General features: G+C 42.2%; 1 protein-coding gene across 5 annotated transcripts in view; it reads left to right on the top strand.

The window, feature by feature from the left end:
• The window catches only part of Znf827 (zinc finger protein 827), a 155969-nt gene that overhangs the window by 25164 nt on the left and 109318 nt on the right, over window positions 1-21487 (top strand). For all 5 annotated transcript variants that reach the window (XM_010610930.3, XM_033760061.1, XM_033760062.1 and 2 more), the window contains exons 2-3: window positions 6217-7266; window positions 16448-16620. In XM_010610930.3, coding sequence (XP_010609232.1) covers window positions 6217-7266; window positions 16448-16620 — 1223 coding nt within the window. The remainder of the gene's footprint in view (window positions 1-6216; window positions 7267-16447; window positions 16621-21487) is intronic.

Raw genomic sequence — 21487 nt, 5'->3', positions numbered from 1 at the left:
TTTTTTTTTTTTTTTTTTTTTTTTTCTCATGAAAGGATCTTCCCATTTTTACCATATACAGAGAAGCAAGCCTGCTTATCAGTGATTTTCCAGTGATGCCTGTTAAAATTGTCTGCATTTTGGCTGGGGGATGTGGCTCAGTGGTGGCGTTCTTGCCTTACATAAAATTGTCTGTATCTTTTAGGAGCCATTCTCAAAGCCACCTTTACTGTTGGAATTCGTCACTCTCTCATTTGTGTTCATACAACCTGTGCTCTGTTCCTTAGTGGTGGCACCAGCCACTGTGACTTGAATGTTTGGGCAACCCCCTCTCCCTGGGGGTCATAATCTATTGGGCCAGAAACTGCTGGGTGGCTGAGTCTCCCTGTTTCTAAGAACATTTCCCAGAGCATAAGTACTTAGTAAGTGTTGAGTTAAATCTATTATTAGCATTTGTTTTGCCAACAAGTTTTGTGTACAATTTCTTAAACCTTACAAATCACTTTTACATAAAATCATATGTGAAAGCTGGTTGTATGATTTGCAGCAGGTATTACAAGTATACTTAAAGATTCTGATAGAAATGTGTGACTTTTGAAAGAAAGCTGTGGCTATTTAGCTATAATTGTATACTAGATAGAAAGGGAACCTTTGGGAGAGTTTTCGATGAAAATGAACCAGAAGGTTTGTTGGTAGATACCCGATGGACACACCTGTAGTGGTGTTGGAGACACTGAAAGTTGACCGTAAATCAGTGGCACATCGGATGAGCCTTAAGAGATTGTGCCCTGTTCTCTTTAAAACCTGCTGGCTAGATTCACGAAGATTACTGGTGGGAATGGTGTGTGGGTAGATTTAGAGAGGGAACTTTTAGCTTTTCATCTATACTTGCTTAACCTAAGCCAAAAAAACATGAAAATGGATAGATGTCATTCACTTGGCCCCTGATGGTTCCGAATGAGGATGTTTTGAGTTGAATATTGGTCCCATTCAATGCATCTAATTAAAATTATCCAACCGAGAACCCAACAAGAGTTGTGGATCTCGGGTTACCCAGTTGCTGTTTGAGGACTGAATTATAAATAAATGGGTGAGGTAGTAGAATTTTGTCTTGTTTTCCCTAAAGGAGAAATATGCGAGCCGTGAAAACAAAAGTCTATTCAGTGCACTTTTATTCTGTAATTTCATCATTTTTTATCCTTAATTCTTTACATTTTTGATTTTTCAAGGGAAAACACAGGCACAAAAAGAGGCTATCATGTAAAACGGAGAAGCAGTGTGAACCTGACCGTTGGAGACAGAGGTTTTTGTAAGATTGGCCGTGGAAATACTTTCTTTTTTCTGGAGGTTAAAAACAATGTATTTACTAGAAGTTATTTACATTGGCCACTGAGAGGCTTCCCTGGGATGCCTTAGTTAAGAAAGCTGTGAAATCCACAGGAAGCGTTTCTAGGACCTTGCATCAGGACCTTACACTACTCTGTGATTTCCTACTAGGATGAATCTGTACTGGTTGACAGATAGGAGAATGGAGGTGTTTTGTTGCTGGGATCTCTCAGATTTCAAAAAAGAGAAGCAAAAGTCAAGGCTCGCCTGTCCTAAATAAAGTTTGTGGTGTCCAAAGGATTCTTCCTCTTTGTTTCCCTTCCGCTGAGAGGGAAAAGAGCTCACTGCTGCTGGACCAGGGAAGCTTCCAGCACCCGCTTCCCGATGATAGTGAATGTAAAAAATAGAGAAGATCCCAGAAGAAAAAATAAATTAATCAATAAAAACAAAGCAAAACAAAATATGTGGGAGAAAATCCTTGCAGTTTTATGAACCAAAATCATGTTTGAGCCTTTTCTGATTTTCTCCTAAACTCTTTACTTTCTTAGTCATCTTCCATTCATTTCTCTTTAAGCTTTCTGCACTTTTTATTTGACTTCCATAGACACTAGAATAATTTTAGACATATTTCCCCTCAAATTTCTGCTCTCATGAGGCCATAGGTTAAAATTCTTTGGTGATTTATTACTTGAATAGCTTCAATTTCAGAAGCAGTATCTTCAGAAAAGTGATTAATAGATCATTATGAGTTTTAAAATATTCGTTTTGTATTTGAGTTTTCTAATAGTCCAGAGGGATGTGTATTTCTAGATTATGTCTGCAGAGAATGGAGGAATGGATTGCCAAGACATGCAGGTACTTGAGGGGACATAAACCGTTGTGTTTTGTTGTTTTGCAGTACTGGGGATCGAACCAACCCCTTCAAGCATGCTGGGCAAGAGCTCGACCACTGCATGACATCCCCAGCCCTTTAAAAATGTTTTTCTGAGACAGAGCCTTGCTAATTTTTCTAGGCTTGACATTGCCTCAGCCTCAAGAAATAGCTGGGATTGCAGGGTTGTGCCACCACACCCCTAACGATTCTGTTGAAGAAACTCTTCCTTTACTTACTTGTTTTGTGTTCGGGTAAGGTTGTCAAAGTTGCCTTCAGTGTGGATAGTAGCTGTTTGTGTCATGCAGGAATGTCTCCCTCACTGGATTAGAGTTTGACTTGACAACTTCTTTAGCTTTTGGCACATTCATCTGCTTCAGCACTTCGGGAACAGTTCTCCTCAAGGGTGTGGAGAGGGTTTAGGAAATTACGCTTTGCCTTTGAGACTTCACCAGTGGTAGTTAAATTGGCTTCTGACCACATCAACAGAGAAGAGGCGAAAGGGAAAGGAGAAATTAGAGTATGGGATTAATGAGGCTTCATCTTTTAATTATTTGTCCAAAGATAAGGAGTAAAACTGTCCTTATGCAGGAGAATCCCTTGGGAGGTACAAGAGGGCCAGGGTGGTGATGGAGTCAGTTTTGCCTTGGTTTGTGGCGGAACTCCTAGCCAAGGAGATTTTGGGTTCCTAGTTCTGGCATTAGCACTAAGTGGCTGTGTGGCTTTGATTTAACCAGTAACCTTTAGCACATTTAGTGATCTCAGTAAAATGGCATGATTGGACATGTGTTTGTAGTTATTTTTTATAGTTCTCAAAACCTTGATTTTATGTACCTTGTCAGTTGACTGGGTTGCTTCAGGACGGATTGTGACCATCTTACTATAGGATGATAGAAATGTAATCTAAAAATATTTAATTTTGAATCATATAGTTTCCTATGCATTCATTTATTGGCAATGAAGTGCAAAGAAGTGATACTAAACTAATTCTCACTGTAGTGATTGTTAGATCTTTTACTTCTCTTCCTTTTTATAGAAATCCCATTCAATTCTCTTGAAGGATAAGATATTTAATCTGAAATCAAGAAAGGTGGTTTGCTAAGGAAACATAAAATTAGCCCTGTTGTTGAAATTGATGTTGACTGAGTAGTCTTAGGTAAAAAGCATCCCTCTGTGAAGCCACTCGGGGAGATTAGGACTTTAGGGTCACTGCCGATTTCAGGAGAGATGAAAAATGTTGAAATCAAGTGGGTAGAAGGAAATGTGGCAAATTGCAAGGGACCAGACTGTTTTTAACAGAGAAAATTCAATTTTACCTGCTTTTTTTTCAGTAAATTCCATTTGATATTTTACATTTTCTTGATAACTTAATAAAGAATCTCAGGAAGGAGTTTCAGAACTTTAGCTTAGCGAAAGAGAATTTGTCATTTGTGACATTTCTTCTCTAAATAGCATGGGGAAGATCAATGTATTAGCTTGTAGTTCATGCATTACTAGTTCTAGCTATTTCTATTCTGAGAAGAAACAGATTTGTTATGTTTGTTATGTGGCAAAACTTAGCACAATGAGGAATTTGGCTCAATTTCTAAACACTTATTGAACTCTGCTAGATACCAGGCAGTGTGCTAAGCATAGTGAGAAAAGAAAACACAGTCTCTGCCCTCAAGGAGTTCAATTTTAAAAAGAGAAGCCATTAATGGGTGTTTTTCCAGTGTATAAAATCAACACAAACAAAACCTGAGAATGTTTGTTGTGTATTTAAAATTTGCATGGACTGTGGTCATGTCTCACCACCGGTACTCTCCTGAGCTGAGCTTTCTCCACCATCCCTCATCTGTTACCTGGATTCCAGACTCCTAGGCGTTCTCCCTTCTCCACCCTTGTACCTGCTACCTGTTTATCCCACAGCAGTTACAATAATCCGCCGTCAACCTAAGTCACATCCCATTACTCCTCCGCCCACCACCCACCCTCTCTTGCTTTCTAATTTTGCCAAATGCAAAAGGCCCGTCAATAGTTCACAGTGTTTTACTGTTGTGCACCCCGGTGTACACACACACTCTAGTCCCTGTTTGCTGTCCGATTCCTCTCTCACTCCCTGCACCGCACAGACTTCCTTGGGGTTCTGTGGACGCATCAAGTGTACAGTCACCCTGAGACCTTTGCAATGACTGCCTCTGCTTGGAGCACAGCTCCTCACTTCTTTCAAGTCTTTGCTTGAATTTCATCATCTCAGTGAGGCCCCATCATGACCCCAATATTTAAAGCTGTAACTTACCTCTTATGCATTGTCTCCAACCTTCCTTTTCCTGCTGTTTTTTCCTTAACACTTACATGATAAATGCTATATGATCTACTTTATGACTTATTAATTTAGCTTAACATCTGTCTTCCTCCACTGAAATATAAGCCCCAAGAAGGCAGGAGAATTGTTTTGTTGTTGTTGTTTTATGGTGTTTAGTCTTGAATTATGAACAATCTAGACAATGATGGTGAACCGTTTAGAAATGAGCACCCAAACTGCAACCCCAAACCCACTTACTTACTGCAAAGTGCCAACACTGCAGTTAAACCTGAATACTGAAACTTAGTTTAGAAAAAACAACTCATACATTAACATCTTTTGTCTTAGAAGAAAAGCAAATAACATATGTGCCATAGGTTCGCTACAACTGATGTAGAACAGGGCCTGACATGCAACAGGAAAGTATTCCAGGATTATCTGTTGAATGCATGAGCTGATGAATGGGAAAGAGACATTAACTATGAGACATTAACTGAGAGTTCTAGGAAGAATTGCTATGTTTTTCTTTTTTGAGCAGCACTAGGGATTGAACCCAGGACCTTGGCACTGAGCCACATCCTCAGCCCCCACCCCCTTTTTAGTTTTGAAACAGGGTCTTGCTAAGTCACTAAATGGCCCAGGCTGACCCTGAACCTGTGACTCTTCTGCCTCGCCCTCCCAGAGTGCTGGGATTACACACGTGAGCCACCCGTGCTCAGCTGTGGAGGGAGTATTATAAGGAAGAACACTTGCAGCTGGGTGTGGAGCCATAAGTAGAGTTGAACAGTCAGCTTTTCCAGATAGAACACCGCGAGAAAGGGTAGAGTGTGGAGTCACAAGTGCTCCTGGGTGGCAGGGTGTCCCACCTGACTGGGGTGTGGGGGACATGGGAGTGGAAGTGGTAGACTGATAAATCACTGGAGAGAAAATAACTCAAGAGGTCTCTTCATGAAGTGAAAGGGCACATTCCTAATAAGTGCCTGTGAGAATGTGGTGAACACGCTGGTGATTGAAATTGAAGATTCTCAAGCAAGTGTGGCACAGAGACATTGTCACGCCAAGGATCGGTAATGCGCAGACTGTTGGCTGATGAGCTCTCATTCCTGTGCAGTAGGTCACCATTATCAAAACATGTCGCAAGCTTATCAGGAATTAAGCTTCCTAAAAGCTTGTAAAGTGAGTTAGGCAGGTATTGTTTACATTTTTCGATAAACATTTTTAAAAAAATTAATTGCTTCTTATGTTAGACAAAATAGTCTTACACCAGATAAGTGACCATCTTGAGATCATGGAGTTAGAAAGTGGGGAAGCGGCTTCCTATTGCCTGTGTACTGTGGTTTATGTTCTGCCATTCTGCCAGACTTCTCTCTAATCTGGAAACTATCCTACAAATACCATATTGTGCTTGTTTTTTGCAAGGTTCAAGTTTCTTTCTGTTTCTCTCAGTCATTGAAAATAGCACCTTCTTTCATCCAGTCACTTCTTTAGCAGGCCCCTTCTTTTCCTGTCTCCTTTTCCAGTTCAACTTATCCTGAATAATTATTGGAAAGATTAGTATATGAGGTATGTGGCTGTTGCTTGTTTAACAGGTTTACCTTTCTCTTATTTACTGGACGTTCGGTTTGCCCATTGCTGAGTTTCATTAGGTTCTTGGGTGGAAGGGTGGAGAAAGCATGTTATCAACTCCATTTGAATGTCTCGCAGCTAACTTACTGCTCACTTTAGGAGTAAACCTGGTCTTCTTAATTTCCCCCAGATGTTAGTAGGCAGGAAGAGGCGGAGGCAGAGCTCAGTGAAGGGGAACACTGGTATGGAAACTCTTCCGAGACTCCGTCCGAAGCATCGTATGGCGAGGTCCAGGAGAACTATAAGCTGTCTCTGGAGGACCGGATCCGGGAGCAGTCCACTTCCCCCGACACCTCCTTGGGAAGTGCGACTCCCAGCAGCCACACGCTGGAGCTGGTGGCACTCGACAGCGACGTCCTGCGAGACTCTCTGCAGTGTCAAGACCACCTTTCCCCGGGGGTGTCTTCTTTGTGTGAAGATGACCCACCAGGTTCCAATAAACCCCTGAGCAGCAACTTGAGGCGGCTGCTGGAGGCCGGTTCCCTCAAACTTGATGCCACAGCCACAGCCAATGGCAGAGTGGAGTCCCCTGTGAACGCCGGCTCCAATCTCTCCTTTTCCCCACCCTCCCACCACGCCCAGCAGCTCAGTGTTCTGGCCAGGAAGTTGGCCGAGAAGCAGGAACAGAGTGACCAATACACTCCAAGTAACCGTTTTATATGGAATCAAGGTAAGTGGCTGCAGAGCTCAACCACCACGTGCGGCCTGTCCCCGGATTCAGCCATCCTCAAACTGAAAGCTGCAGCCAATGCTGTTCTGCAGGACAAATCTCTCACCAGGACGGAGGAGACCATGCGATTTGAGTCCTTTTCCTCCCCCTTTAGCTCCCAGTCTGCCAGTTCCACATTGGCAGCTCTGTCTAAGAAAGTCAGCGAGAGAAGTTTGACTCCCGGTCAGGAGCACCCGCCTCCAGCCAGCTCCTTCCTGTCACTGGCTTCCATGACCTCCTCTGCTGCCCTTCTGAAAGAGGTGGCAGCCAGGGCCGCCGGCAATCTCCTGGCTGAGAAGTCATCGCTGCTGCCCGAGGACCCTCTACCACCACCTTCTGAGAAGAAGCCAGAAAAAGTCACCCCACCACCTCCACCGCCACCGCCACCTCCGCCACCGCCACCGCCACAGTCCTTGGAATTATTGTTACTCCCCGTTCCCAAGGGAAGAGTCTCGAAACCCTCCAATTCAGGTATGGCGTCTTTTCTTTCACTCGTTGCCTAAGTCTTGCAGACTGTGATCTGCCGTGTCTTATTCATCGCTTATTTCAGTCGAGTTCTCCATCTGAGCTGAGGTGGGAATGAAAAAGCAAGAGCACAACAAAATACTTTAAGTAAGCAGGGTAGTAGTCTTTCATGTGTGTGTTACACAAAGACTTCACAAATAGCTTCATTTTTGAAAGGTAATGAATAATCTTAGAGACATTCGGTACTCCCTCCCTTTCATACAGAATTTTTTTCTTTGCCAAGTTCAGACTAGGTCCATACCAGATATATTTAATGGGAGAAGATCAAAGCATCTTTGTCACAGAGTGCAGGGCATCACTGAACATAGAGGGGGGAAAAAAAAACACTGCTTTTGAAATAGTGGACAAGGGAGAGTCCTGCTGCCTCAATCACAAATGGACTTTTGTATAATCAGGAACTGCTCTGCCCTAATTTATCACAGTATATGCTTTTATATTAGCATCTTTATTACTTTTTTGTGGAATTTAAACCTTTTACTTATCCTATTCTATAATTCCTTGTCATATAAGAACTGTAGAAAATATTGTCATTCAAACATAACCTGGGCATTTCTTGCAAATGCTTTATTTTGTTCGGGTCCAATCAGATTCTGAAGGAAGGTGCATGTGGAAAATTTGAATTGTGAGTTTTCTGGTGGTGGAGATGGTCTTTTGAAGAAGTCACTGTCACATACATGGAGCATACTGCGTTGTCTCACCCCTAGACCGTTGTAATTTGGTACAGTATTCACAATTAATTATCCAAGGGGGAGATTTAGTCACTTAAGTTCTCATAATGGAAACATCATCTGTGTACTGGTTTGGTTTTTAAAATTGTGTACATGGTAATGCATGTTCCTTGAGATGGAGGTATAGGGTTTCTCAAGGATATCCTTGTCTCTCAAGGATACACCGCCAGGCCAAAACAGGAAGTAGGCCATGAGTCTCCTTGTTGATATAAACACCACCAATTCTGTAAGTCTAGCTTTCAATTATTTGCCAGAACATTGCTAAAGAGTGCTTGGAATGGCAAATACTTGACCGAATGATCACAGCTAAGATTAATTTGATATATTGGTGACAAATTTAGATAGCTGACTGAGCTATGTACCCTAATTATAATTACTTTAAAACTTATGTAAAAATCACACTAGAACTAGGAAAATGGATATCTGAGATTTGAACGACTCTAAATGATACAAACTGTTCACACTGGAGTTTCTGAAGTGTCAATAAAATCCTGAAAGCCTTATCAATTCTGAGTTTCATTTCTCCTAACTTCTCTCCTGCCATCTGGCGAAAGAAGGAGAAAAATGGCTAAAATTAGGAAGCAAGCAGAGCAAAGGGAGTTAGGTAATTTTGCGATGAAATAAATCACTCCTGACTTAACAGAAATTTCATTTAGGGATAACAGCAGAGAGAGGTGAGGCTATATGTAAAGTGTAATTTTGTGAATATTATCTGTTTCTGCTTATTGAATAAATGCGTGAATGGTGTTTACAGTGTGAATTCATCTGGACATTAGTTACTTGGAAAAGCTTATACAAATTGAATAATAAGCTTCAGTTGACTGAAGACTTGGAAGGTGTCTGATAAAACCATGTCTCTTAAAGGGTAACGGTAGCTGCTTGGTTGTTTAAAAGCGGTCTCTTGGATAACTGGCCAGAGTTGTGAAATATAATTTTTTCACCCAGATGATTAAATGCATGTGAAGATGAAAGAGAGGTCATGAGCTTCCAGTGTAGGGTTGAGTCTTTGTTTGTTTTGATGTAGAAGATGCACCCGAGGGAAAACACATTGTTGTTCCCTTTTTGGTTTAAATGAATTTAATCTATGCCAACATCCCCAAGGGGTGCTCAGCAGAATTTAGTACCTTATATCTTATAGATATAAGAAATAGGTTTTTTTCTATACTAAATTGATTCTTTTGCTGAAACACTTAGTTTTTTTAATCAGTGAGTGTTCAAAATGCCCAAATCAAAAGAAGAACAAAAGGAACATGTCAGACTTGGGTGCTATAACCACTGTGGACCTTTTTCCGGTTTTCCACAAGCCTTTGCTTATGTTCCAAGACTTGGTAAAGCGGCTCCATCGATGGAGTTATTGTATTTTTAAAAATTACTCATTTTTGTAAACATCAGGGAGAGGAAAGACCAGAGGCACGCGGCTTTAAAAATGTGACTTAAAAAAAATTCTTTTCATGTGTCCATGTAGGTACACCCTAAATTCAAATTCTATATATTTGTTGCGTGGATCGGAAATCAGGGAGAGGATTCCTACACTCTTTCTAGTTAAAGTGAACATCTCCCCTTCTTGGAAGCACAGCTTGATGATGGGTTGGAATGGAGTCCATAGGACATATAATTGTATTTATCTTTATTTCCATGGAATGGCTACTTGGGGTTATTCAGGGTCACTGGTTTTGCAGTCTGAGGAGTGGAAGGGAAGGTGGGCCTTCTCCACCATCCCTTCTCCCTGACCTCCTCCACTCCATATTTTTGGTTTCAAGCTAACCTGGGGACTGAATTCAGTGACTTTACCTAAAAGGCACTGTAGGGGGGTGGTGAGACCCCAAATCCACGTTTCTTCTTCTTATTTTTCCCTTTACCTAAAAATGAAATCTTAATTTAATTTGGAAAAAAAAATAGATGAACTGGCTTCTCACAGCAGGGAATTTCTGTTGTCTAATGACTTAAATAAACAAATACCATCCCCTGCACCCCCCAAAAAGCCACAGAATAAACTACGCATCACTCTATTTTCAGCTTTTAATTTTTAAAAAGCTGTTTCTAAAATGTCGCAAAAAGGGCAAATAAAAGTTGATTCTAGAGTTCCAAAGAGCTGTGCTCTGGGGAAGCTGATCCTGTCTTGAGTAATTTAGACACCAGCATTGCTTTGACCTTCTTTAGGTCGAGGGAAGTCCAAACCATGAGGAAAAAAAAAAAGTGTCTTTTAGATCTGGCCTTATTCTTCTTTTTTGAACAGGGTTCTGTTGTTGCCAGGTTGTGGTGTATTTAATTCCTTGAGAGTCCACCACTTGATAGCCTTTCCACCCCGCCAGAGAGACGTGACACTCGAGGAGGAGGTTTCTTTCATGTGACCCTGAGCCCCCAGCACATGCTACACCGCTCCTCTGAAAAGGGACGCGACAGAGGGAAGATGATGTCCGTTAGCTATAAAGATAAATGTCACACATTGACTCAATTCTTTTTGAAGCTACTGTTCTATTGCGGCTAAGAATAAAATAAATGGTTTTTATTTTCAAGACAAAGTTTCTCTTAGAAGGCCAACAAGAGTCCCAGGACTCCAGGCTCTGATTAAAAGAAATAACAGGGAGCATTTCTGAGAGATAGTCTCCAAAACGTCTGATTGTACTGAATGAAATTTAAATATACTTAACAGCAACCCAGTCTAAGACAACTGAGGGCAAACACTGTTTTTTGGGTTAATACATAAGGGCTGATGTTTCTTTTCATGTTTATGGGATGTTCTTAAAGTTATTGCAAAAGCGCAGAAAGTCCAGAGGAGATGGTCTTTCCCGATGCCCCCATCAGCTCCATGTTAAATAGCTTTAATCTGAGAATGATCACACACACGGACTTGTTTGGCACATTCACTTTTTACCAAGATTCAGAACTATCTGTCACTGGTCTCAGTTATATTTTCTGAGTGATTTAAAATTAGACTGGCTGTGGATGTCAGTCTCTCTTCTTAGTTTTAGCGAATACTTGCTAAAATATGCTTTGATAACTTCAGCATCAGTAACTACAGAGAGACCCATTGAGGGCCACTGCTAACACAGGTTTTTGTTGTTGATGTTCTTGCTCTGAAATGGTATTTGAGGTGCAGGTCCAAGAAATTCCATGAGGAAAGGTCTTAAATCCACACAAATTGCTAGAAAAGAAGACAGTTATGCCACACAAATATGCACCAGCTGTATTAAAAAATCTAAAGTGGAGATGGAACGGATTAATGATGAGGATTGTGCACATCCAGGGTCTTCTGGCATCTTTCGCTCCAGTATATATGGTACGCTCAGGCTGCAGATTTACCCACTTGCAAGTTATCTTGACTTTCTGCAAATTGCCATATACTGTAGCATCTAACAAGATAAAGTTCGACTCCAAAGCTATAAAACAATTGCATTCATTTGAAAAACATCTGAGCTTCCATGATGTTTCAATTTTTTAAGCGTAATGAAGTTTTGTTTTTATTGCTTTGTGGATTTCTTTATAGACGATAGAGTGGAAGATCAAACTGGAAATGGAGCGATCGGCTCTAATCCCAGGCCTGCCACTAACTAAGGAGCAGAAAGCCTTTCCCACACCACCACAGTTCCGCTTCCTCACCTGTGAGCTGAGCTGGTGCGGAATTGTCTCGAGGCCTCCTCGTTTTAACGTTCCTTCCATTTAGTTACTGCTTACTTTCTATTGGTGTATTTACTCAAAACACAAATTTTTCTGTTTTCTGTTTTTGAATTAAAACGTGTGGCTTTGTATAATTTCCACAAGCTTGTCTCTTGTGGAACTTATCCACTGTAAATGGTGCAACACACATCATGGCACTTTATTAATGATGTAGTGAGACAGTGTTTGCTTTTTAGTTCAGGCTGCTGTGAGGAGCTCGTATTTGGACACAGCTGACATCTAGGTGCTCGATCTGTCCGCTGATCCATCCATTCAGTCGGGATATGGACTGGCGTACGGACGGAGGGGAATGTGCTCATGGCCATTGCTAGTTTCACTGGTCATACGACAGCCTCTGCGTCTTTGCCTTCCATTTCCAGCACGCACTTCACTGCGCTGTCAGCCCAGCCTTTGTAACTTAATCTCGTTACAGCAGCGCACACACTTTTCGAATCCTGTGTTGAACCTGGCACAGTGTCTTGCGTGCCAGAGACACAGGTAAGGCCATCCAGCCACTTGCCCTCTTCGGCTCCCCTTCCTTCTTCTCCATCTCTCTTTGCCCTGCGGAGTGGAATTTGGCTGTCAGAAGTTTGTTCAGGCTGAACAGACTGTCCCTGAACAGCACCCTGGACTCCTGATCTTTTCTATCCTCCTGGCTCCCATGGACAAACTGCTTTGTCAGGCGGGGCCCTGAGCTGTGTCCTTGTTACATGATGTCAGTTGTCTTCATTTACATCTGCTGTGATGGTGACTTTTCTGCTTTGCAGGCTATGTTTAGGGTTAACTATCACAACTATTAACTACAACAGCTGCTATTACCAAGAGCTTTCATTTGCTGTGTGAAAGGCGTTTTATATACATTCATTATCTCTTTTATTCTAATAATATTATTGCCTATAAAGAGAGCATGTTTTCTCCAAAGGAGCAAATTAGCAACTCTGTCCCACTGGGTCTATTAGCATTTGGTAGAATTTAGTTTTGTTTGCAGTGATTCTAACTAGCTGGTGTGTTTAGGGGAAGTTCTTTTTCAGCCAATTGTAAACTACATAAAATTAGGACCATTTTAGTCCTGCTGCTTCAAGAACGTGTGGCTCTCTCTCTGAGGAAGTGGTCATAGTTCTCGAGGCTCTAAATTTGAGTGAAATTTACAGTTGTCAGTTCCCTGAAAATAGTTTAGCATAGGAAATATAATGCATTCTTTCTCCTTCTCTGAAGTAGTTAATGACATTCTGTACACATGGAGAGTTTCTCACTAAAATACAAAAAGTTCATCTTTTCACTTTTTCTTTCTTTCTTTTCTTGAGACAGAGACTCACTGTGTAGTCCAGGATGGCCTTGAACTCACTTCAGGCTGACCTTGAATTTGTGGTCCTCCTGTTTCAGATTCCTGAGTGCTGGGATTACATGCATGTACCATGCCTGGCTTTGGAATTCTTCCTTGAATAAATAAAAGTGCCGATGTTACCAGGGGATACTAGTGGCCCAATTTGAAAAGCAGTCATTGTATTCTGGTGACTTTTATTGTTTCGCTTGTCTTCTCACTTTCCTGCGGTGGTCAGTTAAAAATTCTAAATAGTTGTAGGAGTGTAGCTGCTTGACCACATTTCTTACAGTTAGTTTCTTCTTATTGTGAGTATTTTAATTTTCTCTGCCCAATCTAATTTGTACCCATATTTTGATATTAATTAAAGCAAAGAAAGCATAACTGCAAAATGAAATGTGTTTATATGAAGTCCTAGTAGGCAGAGCTTAATGTAGTGTGCTCTGTAATACACCTGAAACGCAGACTTGGTGGTTAGGGCAGGGACTGGAGAGGTGTCAGAAAGAAGAAGTATGTTGGTCGTGTTAGGCAAGGCAAGTTGCTGGGGAGATCCACAGACACCGATCATTTTTCCAGGTGATTCCTTCTTATTGCCTTCCTCTGGTGTGCCATGACATCCCTTCCAGTGAAGGACATCTCAGTTTTTCTTTCCTCTCCCAGATTTAGAAAATTAAGCAGTTTAGGGTTTCAACAGTAGAAAGTACTTCCAGATGATGGGAATCAGTGGCAGCCTGTTTGTGGATCTCTTCCTTATTACTTCCATGTTCTTATAGCCCAGATAGATGTCATTATCATTTTTTTCCCTGTAGCATATGACAGTAATCTCACCTAGAGGCCCGATGCAGTCCTTTCTCTCAGATCTGTCGTTCAACACCCAGGCTTTGCGACCATGGTACCAGGGTGGAAGAAATGGGAATGAATTAGAGAAAATGAGGCAAAAATAGGAATAGGAGCGCAGATCATTAGAGGTAGGCACTACATGCAGATGGTGGAGAAGCACTAGAGGGTTAATAAAAGTGAATGCTAATGGGCCTCTACAGGGTGTGCTATTCCTAGAATAAAAAGAAAGTCTTACTTCCCACTTCCTATAAGAAAGGGAAATATTTGTGATTGGACACATCACAAGTAGACTTTGTGTAGACTCAAGGTCACATTTTTAGTTAGAAGATTCTGTCTCAAGTTGATTGGTTAAGGCAACCAGTATTGCTTACACCCATATTAATAAAACCACATTTTTGGAATTTCCTATCTTTGTTCCTGAACCTTTCCTCTTCCATCCATTTTAAGTGGTCCTTTGCATGTAGAAGCTCATTTGACTCAATAGATAAATGAGATTATCTTAAAATATGCACCTGGGAATATTCCTTTTAAAACTGCAAGTGATGTGTTCAAGTAAAAATTCAAATAGTGCAGAGTGCTGGGGGGGCGGCTGTTGCTCAAAGGTTCGCTGGTGCCTACCCTGTGCAGTGCCCTCGGTTCTGTTCCCAGCAAGGCGAGGGGGATTCAAATGGTACGGTAGGTAGAGAATGTTAGAAAAGGAGAACCCACGTTTCACCTCCCTGATTCCTTCCTTTTAATCCCACTGTTTCCTTCAGTTTTGCTTAGTGGTTTCTTGGGTATGCTTCCAGAGAATTTTCATGCAAATAAGAAGATATGATTCTTTTTGTTTGCTTCATTTATTTGTCACATACTTCCTACTTCCTCCTTTTTTTCCCTCAAATATTTCAAGGCAAATCCCACACATCATGTCCGTTTGCTTGTAAGTGCTTCCATGTTTGTACATCTCCAATAGATGAGGGCTTTGGAGAAATAACCACAGTTCCACTGTGGTGTCTAACGGGGCAGCACTTGTTACTCGATATTATGGAACTCCCAGGCTATAATCAGGATTTCCTCGACGATCTCAAAAATGTCTTTCACAGTGTTCTGTGTAAACAGGGATCCAATTAAACGTCACACCTTGCATTTGTTTTCTATGTACATCTTTGTGTCTTTTTCTTTAATACACAATCCCTTTTTATTATAAAAGACCATTTATCTGTTCTGAGGAATTCCCTTACTCTAGGTATGGCTGACTTCATCCCCTTGGTGAGTTTAATGTTTTTTAGAAAAATGACTGTGTTTCCAATACCTTGGTAGTGAGAGGCTTGACTACATTTTTATGAGAACATTTCATAGAAGGCATATCAGAAGGCTCATGCCCGTCCCGGCTTTAGTAATGCTGAGATTCACTAGTGGCTCTTAGTGTTGTCAGCTTGATCCATCCTTTATAAAGTTTCCTATCAATCTTTCACCTAATGATTTAAGCAACAGTTGATTTTCTTAAAAGAAAACAATCACCCCGAACAGTTTCATATCTTTCTTTATCACCTAATTCGTTAGAATTCTTTGATATGTTACCTTATTAGCGGGAATAGATCTAGCTCTTTAAAAAAATATAGCTTCCTACATTTTTTTACTGAATAAGTTTGGAACTGTTTCTGATTCCTCACTATTAAGAAAGGAAGGCCTGAGCCTTACTCGTTTGTATTCCCCACATTTCCAGATTGCAGAGGTTGGAGTGGCGCTGAGTAGTACAAGTTCATAGACGAGAAGTTTGGCAATGTACTGCCACGGCAGAGACTAGAGAGTGATCTTAGCTTTACTTAGAGAAGGGAGTTGGTTGTTTGCTTTCCTGACAAATGGAAGCATGTGCGGTGGCTTGGTGCGGCTCTTTGCAGAGTAGGCAGTGAGGCCGAGTCTGGAGCAGAGGAAAACAGGACACATTGTTAGTGGCAACCAGAGAGACAGAAATAAGAGGATAGAAAACCCTGGCTTTAAGACTCCCTGATGGCTAAATTGGCAGCAGCATCCATCTGTACTAGCCACAGCTAAACAAATCAGCAGTAGGGATCCTAAAATTTGTCTCCACTGGAGTTCAGTGTGTGAGGCTATGATAGCTGGTTTGCAGTGCAGAGCAGTGTGTTATTCTCTGTTCCATTTGATTTGTCTTTATTTTCCACCCTTTTCCAAGCCCCAGGAATTCAGACCTGGACTCAGGCCTGTCAGTTTCCTTCAAGAAACAAAGGCCCTGACTGCAGGTTTTGGTGCTTGCATATGGGGCCTTTTGGGCCCTGAGCCAGGCGAGGCCAGGTGGAGCCTCTGGGTAGATGTGTCCCAAGCGAGGACGGCCCTTGGAGGTAGAGTCTGACAAGGCATGCAGTCGGAGCTCAGCAAGTGGAATCCGGTGGAGGTGACAAGATGAATGTGGCTTTCTACCTGCAGCAGCCATAAAGTTCCCCCAGGAATAAAATCTTAGAGTCACCAAAGAAAGCACCCAGATCGTTTTTAGTGCTTTTTGTATAGCAGTGCATGTGCATTAGTGCCAGATGCAATGTGTCTTTTTGTTTTCCTTAATGTTCCCTTTTCTCCTTCTTCTAAGCCTCAGAAGAGGAAAGCGGAAAGCCTTTCCAGTGTCCAATATGTGGTTTGGTTATAAAAAGGAAGAGTTACTGGAAGCGGCACATGGTGATTCACACAGGTTTAAAAAGTCATCAGTGTCCGCTCTGTCCATTCCGATGTGCTCGCAAGGACAATCTCAAATCCCACATGAAGGTAAGTCTCCCGTGGAACACCCCAGGGCCAGGCCACATGGCCAGGTCCCCTGCAGATGGCCTGGTATGGGATATGTCTCGCTAAGGGATGGCTCTGGGTTGGAGCACAGGGGTGGCCATGCATGATGTGACAAATAGAACTCAGGGGAAGAAAGGGTGTTGGAAAGGGTGTCTTTCTCCCTTCCTCTCTTTCTCTCCCTCCCTCTCCTCGCCCAACACATATATATATTCTCTCTGTATATTAGGGGCAGAACTCTGAGCCTTTGCACTGAGTTATACTCCCAACCCCCTTTATTTTTTTATTTTCAGACGGGATCTTGCTAAGTTACTAAATTGTGCAGGCTGGGCTTGAAGTTGCGATCTCCCTGCGAGGTCTCTCTCACTATCTCGCAGTGTTGAGACCACAGGTGCACACCACCGTGCCCAGCTGAAAAGGGTCTCCTTTAAAAGTATCGGCATCCACTTTACAACCGGGAATTTAAAAAGCAGAGAGAATCTTTAATATCCAAATAACAAAGTGGTGTGGAGTCGTCCTTTCCGATAGGGGAACAACAATCTCACTTGGCCTTGTGTGGTGACTCCCTTCTGGGGGTACTGGGAAGAAGAGCCACTGGGCCTGAACACTAAAGGTCAGGCCCCAGGACTGGCTCCCTTCCTGGAGTCACTGCCCTTCGCTGCTGTTGCTGGATTTTGTTGAAATCGAGCCTGTGACACACATGTCAGGAATCGCCTAGGATCGGGGTGTTGCACTTCACTTGAAATGGGGGAGAAACTTAGTAATACAGAAATCTTGGCAGGCCGCATGAATACTACAGGTTTCGTTTCGGCTTCAGGGAGCAAACTCATGCGATGATAACAGCATGAGTTTTTGACTTCGATAGAATTAAATTTGAATCTTACTGTGCAATTTGCTAGCCACACAGCCTTGAGCAAGTTAACCCTGAGACTCAGTTTTTCGCTTCTATTAAATGGGAACAGCAGTCTTTATCTGAAGAGTTGTCATTAATGTTAAAATGACAAAACGAGGGTCAGGGATTTAGCTCAGTGGTTCCGCCACCTGCCCCGCAAGGGTAAGGACCCAAGTTCATATCCCTGGTACCAAAGGAAAAAAAAAAAACCCAAAAAACAAAAAAGCAAAGTGACAGAATGGCACAGAAATGTTCAGAGGTAGGTGCAGTGTTTTATTTTAGTAGTACTGGGGATTGAACCCAGGGTCTTTGCACTGAGCTACATCCTTAGCCCTTTTTCCATAATTTTTATCTTGAGAATGGGTGTTGGTAAGTTGGTAAGTTGTCCAGGATGGGCTCATGTGTTCAATCCTCTTGTCTAGGCCTCCCAGAGTGCTGGGGTCACAGGTGTGTACCATCCTGCCTGGTTAGAGGCGGCTACTTAATTTTTAGTAACTATCGTTGTGCATCTTAATAAGAGCAAGTAAATTTCACTGGTATTTCCAATATGGTTGGCCATTGATACTATTTATAAGTGTCTCCTTCACTGGCATAAGTATAGTGTATGTACCCAATTAAAACATTTGCTTAGTTTGAAATCTAGCTATTCAGTCTTTCTGAATAGATCAGTAATCGCAGTTCAGAATTGTAACTCTTAAGAGTATGATCAGACAGAACCTCTATTGACTTTCAGAAGTAGCTTAGAAGATTGGAAAAAATTAAAACCATGATGTAATTTGTTTTCAGTCATTTGCCTTTTTCTCCTGGGAGTAGCCTGCCCTTCATCTTCAGAATTCATTTAACCGGGAGTTCTGGTTGGTTGGACTTCACTGATCTTACTTGGTTATTGCTTCCCCCTCCTCATCCTGTATCCCCTTCTTCCAAAGTAAGAACTCACGTTTTTTAAACCTGCAAAGTTGGATTTTATTAGCAGGATAAGACTTAAAAGGCAATGGCTTTAAAACTAAAACTTGCTTTACTTACTGTGTCCTTAGCTGTGTTTAGGAATCAGGTCTGGTGAATTTAAAGCTTCAGCGAGCAGAAAACTTGCATCTAGCCTGACACCTTGTAAGCTTGGTTTCAGCTCAGGGTCACTTAAAACAACCTATTTATAAACCCATGGGGGAAAAAAGCTAGGTTTTCAATAGCAGGAACTACTGACCCTGAAACTCCAGGGAGATGAGTTGGGTTCCTGGATGACACAGACAATCGGCCATGACAGTGCGCAGATGAGAGCTGCTGGGGTTCTGCAGGTCGTGGGGTCTTCGAATGCTTTCAGAACAAATCAATAACCAGTACAATAAAGCAGTGGTGTGAAATTACGACTTTATTCAAACTCATGGTGTCCTAACCTGTTGAGCTGTGACTCGAGCTTTTGATAAGGAAGTGGCAGAAAGGGCTCACGCAAGTTTAATTTTATCAAAGGGGTGCTTTCTTTTCTCTGCTCCTCCCCACCTCTGTTGTCAGCCTTTTTTTTAATTCAAAGGATTTATGGTTTTATTTTGATTCAACCTACTTTTAACTTCGCAAAGATTTGCAAAGCAGTTAACACAGAAATATAATGGCTGTGATCTGATGCATGGATATCATTGGCTACAATCACCTGAGATTACAAATGTGAGTAATTTAATTTTAATTTATTTATATATTTGTGGTACTCAGGACCTTGCACTTGTGGGGCAGGTGCAGTTTAGGCCACTGCGCTAAATCTCCGTCATTGTAATTTAATTTTAATTTTGCCTACGAAAGAGGGACAGTCTAGCCAAATATTAAAATCTCTGTGTGCTCAAAAAAGCCTCAGTGAGAATCTCAGTTCTGTGACTTAGGTGAGAGCTTGGGTGACTTCTAAACTGCCCTCAACTTATTTCCACGAATAGAGATAATAATCATAGGGTCTATCTCAGGAGGTTGTTATGAAAGTTAAATGAGATAATATGCTAAGAGCACTTAATACAGCACGAAGAAGCAGCCATCAGCAAATACACCTAATATAGTAATCATCTTCTCAATGCCAGCTGAATACAGCTAATGTTTACATTTAAAAATAATGCAGTGGTGTAAAAATTTACTCAGAAATAAGTTCTGCTGCTTTCCATCTCTGTGAAGTATCTTCGGGGGTGAGAATTCAGAAATGTTGATAGAATATAAGAATTGACCATTCATCCCATCACTCAGAAATAATAACACTCTTTCTGATAGACAATTTTCTGTATTGACTATGGATTTATTTAGAAAAATGGGACTCTGCTGTATTTGTTCAACAGTACAACGCTTGCTGTGTTCCTACGAGGTGTTGGGCCTCCTATATGTTTTCGTTAGCCTGCTTTTTCTCCATAATGTGTTGTGCAAATGTTTTCATGACTAGCTACAGAAGGAGCTTGTAAATGCTTCCAGCTTCCTCGGGGTTATCTTAGATTTCCATTAAGTCTTTTACAACTTTCCTGGCTGAGTGAGCATACAGGAATTAAATGTGAACTCCATAAGCTAAAACTGAACAGAAAAGGTGAGAAGGACTGGGACTGCTAAGATGAAGGCCCCTAGTGAGAGAAGGGCAAGAAACTGGGCCAGAGGCTGGGCACTTGGGCTGGGTCTACCATTTGAGGCCTTGATCTGCTGGAAGCAGTGGAGTAGAGGTTTCTCAAGAGTTTCTTCTCCAAGCGCGGGAATGCCTCTGCCCAAGCATCTGACTACTGCCAGATGGCCGTAGGATGTCACAGCACCTGATGGGGGCGGTTGGTGGCAAATGACCAGGAGGTTAGTGAATCTAGGATCTGGGAAGAGTAACGCACTTTAGAAAAGCATTGCTCATCAGCAGGTTAAGAAGGACTTTAAAGCAAGTGTAAGGCTAAAAAGAGAGTCTCATCACAGAGAATCGCCCTTCCGTCAGGAGAGAAGGGGAGAAACTGCCACTGAGCACAGAGCCAGTTCATTTCTCACATGCCACTGCGATGTATAATCCCCGTGAGGAGGTACAGCTCAAATAAAATTGTAAGTGCAAACGTCAACCCCTCTCTGTTTTCACTTTGGACTTGCAGTATTTTCCCGAAACTGAATACTCCAAGGCCAGGGGCTGGTGTAGACCAGAAGCCCCGTGCAACACTGGCACACACTCTCCTTTCAGTCAAGGCTTCCTTTTGATTTTGAAGCCTGGGCTGGTGCTCTGTCCTTTTCCTTCCTTCCACAAGCTGTCTCTGGGGCTTCTGTTCTTGGATCAGGTCCTCTCCTTTCTTCTCCTCTCCAGGGCCAGCAGATGTAAGGACATTTCTGAAATGGAATCTGCCCCCACTGCATCATGCTCAGGGACATGGAAACTCCACCTCGTGACCTTTACCACCTAGCTGTGGGGCCCGCCTTTGGCAGCACCTGTCTGGCCTTCAGGGCTGTGACTGGAGGCCCCAGAGTGCCTGCTCTCGTGTGACTTGGGTGGAGGAGGTGGTGGGGAATCTTCTCTGCTCTGTGAGAGCGAAAATGGAAGACCAGGAAAGAGAGGGGCTGTGTTAATAGCTGCAGATGGCCCAAGTGTTTTCCCACCCAGGCAGAGGGGAAGCCTTCTCATCACCAGCAATTTGCTTCAACAGAATTTAAGTCTTTATGGTCACTTGTGTTGATAAACTCAGGTTTTAGGGGATCCAGAATCACTTCTGTTGTTTTTTTTCAGAAAGCCACAGTGGGGTGCTGTAGCAACAGGATCTCACCATTAACTTTTAATTTCTTTGCTTTTGTTGGTCACTTAACATTATTTAAAAGTATGTTTTGGCTGGTGAAGAATGCTTTTGGACTATATTCAGAAGGCATAAACAGCTGTAGTAAAACTTGCTGTCTTGGAAAGGAGATCCACACAGAGGGGCCAGGTGGTGCTGTGGATTGACAAATGAGCCTTTCACCTCCCGGAGACCGGGGTTCAAATCTTGCTCAGGTCAC

Source organism: Fukomys damarensis, unplaced genomic scaffold (assembly GCF_012274545.1).
Source record: "Fukomys damarensis isolate Sample0158 unplaced genomic scaffold, DMR_v1.0_HiC HiC_scaffold_38, whole genome shotgun sequence".
NCBI lineage: Eukaryota > Metazoa > Chordata > Mammalia > Rodentia > Bathyergidae > Fukomys > Fukomys damarensis.
This window is presented reverse-complemented; position numbering and strand designations above follow the sequence as displayed.